This window comes from Octopus bimaculoides, chromosome 5 (assembly GCF_001194135.2).
Source record: "Octopus bimaculoides isolate UCB-OBI-ISO-001 chromosome 5, ASM119413v2, whole genome shotgun sequence".
In the NCBI taxonomy this organism is placed as follows: domain Eukaryota; kingdom Metazoa; phylum Mollusca; class Cephalopoda; order Octopoda; family Octopodidae; genus Octopus; species Octopus bimaculoides.
In genome coordinates, this window is record NC_068985.1 from 104689533 (window position 1) to 104700846 (window position 11314).

Here is an 11314-nt window from a genome sequence, read left to right on the forward strand (position 1 = left end):
AGTAAGGCATGTGTAAAGTTTGAATGAAATTGGTTGCGTAGTTCTCGAGTTTTAGGGATTCACACACAGACAGACACACATTCTCATTTTTATATATATATATATATATATATTTCATATTTTTACTTGTTTCAGTCATTTGAGCATCCCCTTCGAAGAATTTTTAGTCGAATGAATCAATCCCAGTACTTTCTTTGTTTTTAAAGCCTGGTACTTTATTCTACCGGTCTCTTTTGCCGAACCGCTAAGTTACAGGAATGTAAACACCCCAATACCGGTTGTTAAACGATACGGGGGGGGGCAAAGATGCACGCGCATGCGCACACATACGGCGAGCTTCTTTCAGTTTCCGTCTACCAAATCCACTCACTAGGCTTTGGTCGGCCTGAGATTATAGTAGAAGATACTTGCCTAAGGTGCCACACAATGGGACTGAACCCAAAACCATGTCGTTGGGAAGCAACCTTCATACTACACAGCCACGCCTGCGCCTATATATATATGTAATATATATATATATGTATCATATATGTAATCATTAGCTTATCTTAAAGCTGTCCATCAATGTTGAAGACGATGTTGTCCTCTAGGAATCGTATCCTACATTTTGTGAGTTGATAGATGTGAAAAGTGTCAGATCCTGGAATGGCTTGTCCTTGAACACAGATGACAGGGGAAGTTGCCCATTATGTTGTTGGTGAGTTTGAGATGACGCTGACGCCTCTTTTCCTCTAGTTTCTCACGTCAGATTAGTCCAAAGTGTGCAGCTGCTTCGTCTCAGAGGAGGTGTCAGGTTTACCGGTTCTGAACAAAGTTGTACCGGATGAACGTTGCTGTGAGCGTAGTAGTATCTTATTTTTTTATCTTTATGTTCTGAGTTCAGTTTCTGCCGAAGTCGACTTTGTCTTCCATCTTTTTTGGAGTCAATAAAATAAATACCAGTTAAGCACTGGAGTCGATGTAATCGACGTATCCCTTCCCCTAAAATTACCGGCCTTGTACCAATACTTAAATTACATATTATTACATTTTGTGTTTTGTTTTATGCATTGTCCTCCGTCTGTGGAAAAATTGTCTTGCATGAAACAGATCCAAAGCGCACAAAAGGTTCGGGATCGCTAATCTAATATTTTCCTTTATGATAGTAATAAAGTAACTGAAGGAGATTTGGCCCTTATTTCCAGCATGTCAAGCAACCATGTAGAGGCTCCTTCCTCAGGGTCATTGCTGACGTTGTTGTTCTGGTTGACGTTACTGTTTATTGATGAATCACTGTTTTTTGGTATTGTTGTATGTCGTCACCTATTATATATTCATCATTTCAGGTCAGTATGCACTGCAAATGTATGCCAAGAACGACCCAAATGACAACGAATTCTCCAATATTTGCAATTACATGTTGAGATGCAACGAGGGCCTGGGTGTTGTATACCCTTACCCATCGGTGACAAACGACAAAGTTGGATCAATGGGAAAGTTCCATTCGTTAGGTCTCCACTTTGTCGAAGATGCCCCTGGATATCAAAGAATCTCCACTACTGGCCAGTGTTCTTTTCAAATTAAAATCCCAGCCAATATTGATTACTTCAGTAAGCTTATTCACCAATCAGAGAACACTTTGAATGACGTTTCTGATTATACATACTGTTATCGAGATGGAGATATCGTAAGCTTTGCCATAAGATGTTCGTTGCCTGGATTTTACCGCTTTGATCTATTCGCCAAACTTAACACAGAGGACGGTATGTAGGAAATTATTATTATTATTATTATTGTTATTATTATTATCAATATAAAGGCAGTAAGCTGGCAGAATCGTTAGCATGCTGGGCAAAATGCTTAGCGGCATTTCGTCCATCTTAAAGACGTTCTGATTTCAAATTCTGAGGTCAAAATTTACTGCCAAAAAAATGCCAAGACAACTTTGGAGGACCGAAAATTCCATGTGAAATGCAGCTGTATTAGAAAAGAAATTGACAATATTTGAACGTTTACATTATATACCACATTGACATGTATGCTAGAAAGTTTGGTAATATTTCTACAGCCAGCTTTTGAAAGCCTTTTTCTCTTAACTAATCTTCATGTTTTCCACTCTCTTTTACTTTCTCTTTTACTTGTTTCAGTCATTTGACTGTGGCCATGCTGGAGCACCACCTTTAGTCGAGTAAATCGACCCCAGGACTTATTCTTTGGAAGCCTAGTACTTATTTTATCGGTCTTTTTTGCCGAACCGCTAAGTTACGGGGACAAACACATACACACACACACACATACATAGATATATACATATATACGACGGGCTTTTTTCAGTTTCCGTCTACTAAATCCACTCACAAGGATTTGGTCGGCCCGAGGCTATAGTAGAAGACACTTGCCCAAGGTGCCACGCTGTGGGACTGAACCCGGAACCATGTGGCTGGTAAGCAAGCTACTTAGCACACAGCCACTCCTATGCCACTCTTGACTAATTTTTTCCTTTTTCCACTCATGACTAATTTTTTTTTACTTTTTCCATCTCAACTTATTCTCTGCTGGACTATTTTTACTATTTTACTTTGTACATTTTTACTGCTGGACTATTTTTGCATTTTCTGCTACTGACTAATTTTTACATTTCCACCCTTAACATTTTCTGCTTTCCACAGGTGGCTACCCAAAAGTATTCTGTTCAGTTCTTGAAACTTTTTGGCCAATGGCTGAATGTTTACCATACCCACAGAAATACTCAGCTTGTAAGGATACATACAATATCCTTTCACCATCTGTGAATCAACTAGCAGAAGGTCAGAATATAAAAATGGCCATCGTCGTTCCAAATGCTGAATCTGTTGCTACAATCGAAGACCAAAGCTGGACATACTTAGAGAAAGGTGAAAAAGACAAATGGACTGGAACCATTGTTCCAAAAGCTTCTGGGAATATCATTTCCATAGCTGCCCGACAGTCCAGTGCTGTACGCTCCTTTGAGGCATTAGTCTCCTTTGAGGTAACATTTTCCCTCTGTTTATTTGGTTGATGTGATTAAGTGGAAATAATGACTTCGCTCTTCCTTTCCCTGTTCTTTTACTATCTTGCAGGCTATTAGACAATCTTACTAATGCTAGTGCCCCACCATCACTTAAAAGTACACTCTGTAAAGTGGTGTTAAGAAGGACATCCAGCCAGAGAAACCAGGCCAAAGTTAATATTGAATCTTGACGTAGCCTTATAACTCATGGGTTCCTGTCAAACTGTCCAAGCCAAGCCAGCATGGGAAATGGACATTAGTGGCAATGATTTATCTATTTATCATATATTTTCTGAAGAATGGTGTGATTGGTTATAGATTTTCAACTGGCCAATTACTGACCCTTAGATTTCCAATAACAAAAGTGACAAGTGCGACATCTGTACAACTCAGATGGAGTAAATACTGTAAGATATTTTTGCTCAATGCACTAACTTACGACTTTTCGCATTATATATTTTACCACTTTGACTATATTTTCACCAATGTCTTGTAGGTAGGTGGAAACTAATCATGAGAGAGAGGAGAGTGTGTGTGTGTATGTATGTGTGTGTGTGTGTATGTTTAAGTTACCAGCAATCAGTTATTTTCAATTATTTCAAAACTGTAACTTACTGGTTCAACAAATAGATTTTGATAAAACAAATACCAAATTAAAACAAGTATTGATGTTTCTGATACAGTTAAATAAAAACCCATGAAAGTGGCACCAGAGCCTGGCTGCAATCTGCTGACTGAATTTCAATGCCAAGGTATTAACTCAAACTTCTTACAAATCACTTGTCCCTCATGCTGTGCAAGGGTATTGAACACAGCCACGTCTGTGTCTATAGTGATTACTCATATATTAAACATAGATAATACAGAATAAAATACATTTTTTTTTTTTTTGTGTTTATGTACTTCTTTCTCTTCTATTTCTCTACAGGTTGTTCCAGCTCATGTTTTGAGAGAGGAGTTCCGCAAGCAAAGAGCGTCTCGTGAGAATGCTGAACAGGAGTATTTAGAGCATATCTCTCGCAAAAAACACCTGCAAAGCATGCGCAAAGATCGGTCAATGATTCATATGATTCAACGAATGGCAAAGATGAAATTACAGAATTTAAATGAGGATCACTTGAAGCTGATGGATCAGCAGTTGGATAATGATGCTATTCTGCAACTGGACCAATGCTTGCCTGAAGTCCCACAACATTTAACGCAAAATGGTACTGAAAACACTGTTGAGAGAGATGTAGCATATGGTGATGTGTTAGAGAATCACAATTATGAAAGAAATGGAAATGATGCCCTTGTTGATTTTCTCAGTGAAGTCAATGACAGGCAGTTAAATAAAGCAATACTTGACAATGGACCTGTCAATGGAAATGAAAATGACGATTATAATCTAGGCATGTCACCGTTAAAAATGAGACCATCCATCAAAAAGCGAACACTTCCCAAAATTGACATAAATTTAAATGAGCTTGATGGTGTTAATGATAGTGATGATGACAGTGATGAAGACTATGAGAACAATGCCGGCAATCACTCGGAGTATAATCTTGATTTTGATAAACATGGTGTCAGACTGACGCCTATTTCAGAAAAAGAAGAAGAAATTGATGATTTCTTTAAAAGCACTCTAACTCAGAACCAGAATGGTCCTGAGTCTGATGAATCTGAAGAAAGTGTTGACAATGTGAGAGAGGCAGTAGAAGAGATAATAGGAGCAGAGACTGTTGAACGGGTAAACGCCTATCCATCTTTGGATGACAGCGAAGACAGTTTAGTCGAAAGACTATCAGAACTACGAGGGAAAGAAGTAAACCCAAAAGTTCCCTTGAGAGTGAAAAGAAACCTGGAAGAAAAAGTAAAAGAGGAGGAGATTATTGTAAGAGAAGAGCCAAAGAAACAAGAGGATCTTACAGAGAAACTGCTCCAACAAGTAGCTTCTATTGAAAGAACAATTGAAGAAGATGAGGTACTTGTACCTTTTGATTTTATCTTATTCTTTTCTAACCTATGTTATATATATATATATATATATATATATATATATATACTCTTTTACTTTATTACTTGTTTCAGTCATTTGACTGCGGCCATGCTGGAGCACCACCTTTTATTCGAGCAAATCGACCCCAGGACTTATTCTTTGGAAACCTAGTACTTATTCTATTGGTCTCTTTTGCCGAACCGCTAAGTTACGGGGACGTAAACACACCAGCATCGGTTGTCAAGCGATGCTGGGGCAACAAACACAGACACACAAACATACACACACATACATATATATATATATATATACACATATACGACGGGCTTCTTTCAGTTTCCTTCTACCAAATCCACTCACAAAGCTTTGGTTGGCCCAAGGCTATAGTAGAAGACACTTGCCCAAGGCGCCACGCAATATATGTATATATATTGTGATTCCTATAACGCATTTAAGGCTTTACCATTTACTTGTTTTGGTCACAAATATTCATATGCATGCATACACAAATATTCATATGCATGCATACACACTCATGCCGGTGCCACATGAAGGCGCTTAGGCAGTGCCATGTAAAAACCACCCAGCACACTCCGTAAAGTGGTTGGCATTAAGAAGAGCATACAACCATGCCAGATCAGACAGGAGTTTGGTGCAGCTCTCCTGCTTGCCAGCCCCGGTCAAACTGTCCAACCCATGCCAGCAAGGACAACAGACGTTAAATGACGATAACTCACTCACTCTCTCTCTCGCATTCATTCGCCAAGTTTTTCATTTTCTGTCTACTAAATTCAGTCACAAAGACCAATATATATTATTTACAACTATATTTACATTAGTAAAAAGATATCTTCAAATTCTCGAATGCTTTAAAATAGTCCTAAAACCATTATGTATACATACATATATATAGAATTTTATTAAATTTATTAAATTGCAAATGTTGAATTTTAATTCTCTCTACAGATGGCAATTCAAAATTTCCACCTTGGAGCAGCATCAGGTAAGATAAATCCAATAATCCTTTCTCACCCATATTTTAGAAACAAACATCTGGCTTATTTGAATCTGTCTCATTATATATATTATTGATAATCATTTGTTTAGCAGAGTCATTAGATCATTAGGAAAAATGGTTTGCAGTATTCACTCTTATTAAGCAACTATATACCTGCTTTTGCTCACACCTCTATTGTACCAAACAAGTTCTGAAATTGATGGAACTGACAAACCTTCTTCCACCAAAATTTCTAACCTTGTCCATAAATCTGAAAACCATTCTTATTAATCCCTACCATATCAAGCACAATTGAGCAGATTTATGATCAAAAGCATTCCAGACATGACCATCCCGTTTTTTATTTATTTATTCATTCATTCACATTTTTTTCATCAAGCACATAACTAAATGTAGATATTGTCTGTTAAAAATAATCTTTATTTCTGTTCTGTGCTCTGCCATACATTGGTTTGTCCTTGGACAGTTTTAGTACCATATTAGTTTACTTATGCTAAGAGGTGGCTAACCCCTCATTTACCCCTTCTCCCATTTCTGGAAGAAGGAATGCTGTGAATGGTTCCCTCGTGACCTTTTTCACAAGGCAATGCAGCCAATTCAAGGAGAGAAGTACCAACCGCAGTAAATGACTGGTATTTCGTTGACCCTAAAAGGATGAAAGCCGAAGTTGACGTTGGCAGTATTTGAACTCAGAGCACAGAAAGGTGACATGAGTACGAAGATGTAATCTATCTGATCCACCAACCACTTTAACAATTCAATGGTCACACATACACCTCTATTTTGGTGAGTGGTATTTTTTTAAATGGTATGATTTTGATAGAATCTCAAATTGCTTCCTGTATACACAAGCAACATTCTACTTTTGCCCCAACAAAACATTTGCCAGATGCAAATGGAGTTAGTTTTGGCAACTCTAGATATCCTACAATATGTGACAGTTTATCAATGAATATGTAGAACAGGACAGACTTAAAATATAATGAAGAAAGACCAAGATGGTGGTCATGGTGTTCAACTTGTTGAGAGCAGATGATGCCAGACTTATGATGATGGTGATTAAAATATGTTAGAAATTGTTGTAAAGTATGGCTTCTGTTCATCATCATCATCATTTAACATCCATTGTCTATGCTGGCATGGATTGGACAGTTTGACCAAGGCTACACCAGACTCCAGTCTGATTTGGCATGGTTCCTATGGCTGGATGTCCTTAACGTCAACCATTTCAAGAATGTAATGGGTGCTTTTACATGCCACTAGTATCCACCATAACTATGGTTTCACTTGACTTGATAGGTTTTCTTCTCAAGCATGACATATTGCCAAAGGTCTTGGTCATTTGTCATTGCCCAACATTTATTCAGTAAATTAAAATAAACTCCTCCAGTTCTGTATCTGCAAAACCATTAAACAACTGAGATAATAACAGTATGTTAATGATAGAAACAGTTCACCAGAAGATGATCAAAGAATGGGCAGATTTTAACCTTTTATCATTCAGGTGAATCTGTCAAGTGTAATGCTTATTTTATCACAATGTTTTGAATTCATCATGCATTATCTTGTTGCTTTGAGATTTTACTGATGTGGCTGTTTAGTTTTAGAGGTAAGATAGGTGTGAAAGGCCCAGTTTGGTGAGTTGCAACATAAGACATGTAGAATGTTTGGGCCAGATATGGTCAGTTTAAATGCTAAAAGATTAAAGTAGTGTAAATAGTTATAAACATTAAGTTATGGCTAAATAATGAAATCCAAGTAGCTCAAATTGTTATTTCTCTCTTTTGTGTTTCCAGCCCCAAAAGACGATCAATCCTTTCTCCGGCATCGAACAACAGCAACATTGTCAAATTATTCCACACCAAATTTACCAGACAAAGAGAAGTCTCACACAGCACCAGTATCAGTGCAAACTCAAACAGACAATGAAGAAGTCTCACTCACAGTGGTTTTGGAGAACTTCATTTATGTTTTTGCGATTTTTAGTCTCTTATGGAAACTTGCAGGACTATTAAGTTTTGAACATACAAGCAGCTAGAAGTCAAGACTTATACACGTTTTCTAAGTATGCACATGAAGACCTTTAGAAAGTCGGAATTCAGGATCTAATTTGAATGGTCTGTTGATAGATATCTGCAGAAGATAAGGAAATAGTAACAAACTACTTGGCTGACCAAAAGATTGAGATTCAAATGATTTACTAAGTATAATTAATAATATATTGATATCGTTCATTTTTTTTTTTAATCCTTGCTCCCTTCCAATTCCTGTCTATTATATTTCATTGTTGGTTTAGTAATTATGTTAAAATTTCACTTATAAAATCTGACACTTAATGGTTTCCACACTTCCAGTTATTTTTATATCACTTCACTTTCATCACCAAGCCCTTCAATGTATAAATATCATACATTGTCATTTCCCTTTTGTCTCTGAAGCTGAAATTGTGTCTAGGGAAGAAACTCATAACTTAGTTTTGTAGTAAGTTAAGCTACAAGTATATGGGAAAAAAAAAATGGAAGTTATTGCGACAATCACTTGTGATACTGTTGTTTCATCTTTTTTCATTATTACTTTGCTTATAAAACAATTTCGAAGTAGAAAAGTGTTGATTCCCTTATCTAAAATATGCTTTTTCAGATACTGAAAGAGTTCACATTCATCAGACACAATGAAATCTTGTATTTACATTTGATTCCTTGGTTAAAAGAGTAAAACCTACTTTTTGAGAATCATAAATGATGTGTATCTTCTAATTACAATTTTCTTTCTTTTTTTTTGGTTACTTTTACAGGTAAAATTCTAATCATCTAATTGTTATTCACAAATCAGTACAGCAATGTAATATTTCTGCTTTTGTTTGTTTTTTTGTAACCTTTTTCATGAGCTGTAATAATAATGTGCTTGTATTCCTTTATTAACATAAAATTTATTCATTTTATAATTTCAACCAAGTGCCAAGAAATCAAAATAATTTTATAATTTAGAAATTTATTTATAACTAGATTTTATAGCAAATATTTTTCCTTTACAGAACCCATGTTAGCATGGAAAGCGGACGTTAAACTTTAAAAAGTATATGTCATATATCTTAATTTATGTCAGTTCAAGTTAATTTTCTTCCAGAATTTTGATTTTGACAGTATTTTAAACCTCTTGTCAAAAGGTGGTGTAAATCTGATAATGTTTGGACAGATCATAACATGCCAACTGTAAAAACCCTGTATAGGATACATGATGTCACTAAAAAAAGGATTAAAGAAATACATTTGTGACACTGTTATTAAAAATAATCCCAGTTTGGGGCTGGGGTACAAATGTTTGTTTATCTTTCCTCAAATTAATCATTACATTAAAAATTATCACCTAAATTGTATAACCGTGTAATAATTTTTTGCAGTAAATAACAATTCCACACTCTGTCCTCTTTCGTACTGTGTTATTATTTCAATATGTTGGTGATATTTTGTTTGGTAGTTGCAGAAGTGAGAGGTACTCAGTTTAGTCTTGTAGTAAACATATATATTGACTTGTTTCAGTCATTAGGCTGTGGCCATACTGGTGCACAGTCTTGAGGAATTTTAATCGGATGAATCGATCCTTGTATTTAAATTTTTAAAAACTGGTACTCATTCTGTCTCTTGCCAAACTGCTAAGTTACAGAGACCTACATTGCAACATCAGTTGTCCAGTAGTGGTAGGAGACAGACACAAAGGAACACACACAGGTAAATAAAAATGAAAATCAAAAGGATGTATGCAATGAATATTGAAGATGGAAAAAGGAGGGGGCATGGCTCTTTGTCAGAAAGACAAAAGGGCTGGAGAGAAGGAAAAATAGTCCAGAAGTACGTGTATGGTTATATATATACGCACAACGGACTTTTTTCAGTTTCTGGCTACCGAATCTACGCAGAGGTTTTAGTTGGACCAAGACTATAATAGAAGACGCCCAAGGTACCACACAGTGGAACAGAACATGGAATCATGTGAGAAGAGATTATCAAAGGAGTATGAAGCTCAATGTATTTGAGCTTGCAAAGCATATCCTAGGATGTTCAGAAAGAGAGAAACTAATAATGAAAGACGGGCAATGTATGGATGCCTTTGAGATTTTGAATGTCATAAGTGAATAATTTACTGGTGTGAGTTGGACACTATCACAAGGCTTAGGCAATGAATGAATCCAAAGTTTGACAAGGTGTTAAACTGTGAAAATACCTCTCAAAATGGATTAATCATTGAGTTCTTAATCGACAAAACTAATTAATTTGGTAGTAATTTGACGATTAAGTGTTTTAGCGATGTACCTTTTATATATAGTGACTCGTTGCAAATTGTGGGTACCTCGCCTGGCCGGCCGGCCGCACGCTATGGATTTCATCTCTCACAACTCGCTATCGTTTATGTCCCCTTTCGAACCTCTAGACACGTACAATTTCCTAGCTCGTTACATTTAAGTATGCTTAAGCATCCACTCATTTTACGATAGTTAAATCCGCTTTACTCGCGCAAAGTGATACAAGAAAGACAACTCTTCAGTACACATTCCTGTATACAAGATAGAAGGTTGTATATTGCAGATTGGCTCCCATACGCCACATGGCTGAAAAACTATGACGTTAAATTTCTCAGCCAAACGGTACCGTAACAAAATATTTTTTTTTAAATTGTGAAATTTTAAGTTTTAAATGAAGGTATGTAGCCTTGTGATTAGAGTGTTCACGATCATTAGATTGTAGGTTCAATCCTTGGGCCCGATGCCGCGTTATTTCATTGTGAAAGGTACTTCATTTCACGTTGCTCCTGTCTACTCAGCGAAAACAGATGCTGGTGCAATTCTCACTCATCTTTCACATTCTGGATGTTCTACTAGATTAAGCGTGCGAGGTCTGATAGCGTGTCTGTGTCTGCTCATTACTCCGTACATACCTAAAACAATTAGCAGGAGCGTCGTTCAAGTTACCAGATTATTTATACACACTAGTGAGTGACGGCCAAGAAATTCATGGTTGAAAGAAATAGCTTTGGTGATGGGGTTGAAATTAGCTGAGAGTTGATCTATTTTACTGTTGTCCTTTCCAATATTTTAAGTCAAAATCAATCTTTATAAATTAAGATTTTCAAGGTGGGTAAAAATTTTGGATCTTTTTTAAAACGGGGGCCACATTTTTCATTAACGAAACACTTTGAAACTTGGAACACTGGTAGAACGTGTCATATAAAACATCTTTTTCTCTTAGTCTTCTTTTAAAAAAAAGAAATCCATAAATTATTCCATGTTAAAGTTGTCGTATTTCTGTAATTT

At 36.4% G+C, this 11314-nt stretch overlaps 1 protein-coding gene across 1 annotated transcript in view; it reads left to right on the forward strand.

Annotated features, from left to right (window-relative positions):
• The window catches only part of LOC106881314 (uncharacterized), an 82757-nt gene extending 73331 nt beyond the window's left edge, over positions 1 to 9426 (forward strand). The window contains exons 5-9 of the mRNA XM_052967883.1: positions 1326 to 1742; positions 2649 to 2989; positions 3939 to 4973; positions 5955 to 5991; positions 7803 to 9426. Of these exons, the coding sequence (XP_052823843.1) occupies positions 1326 to 1742; positions 2649 to 2989; positions 3939 to 4973; positions 5955 to 5991; positions 7803 to 8044 (2072 nt within the window). The 3' untranslated portion in view covers positions 8045 to 9426. The remainder of the gene's footprint in view (positions 1 to 1325; positions 1743 to 2648; positions 2990 to 3938; positions 4974 to 5954; positions 5992 to 7802) is intronic.
• Positions 9427 to 11314: the final 1888 nt, after the last annotated feature.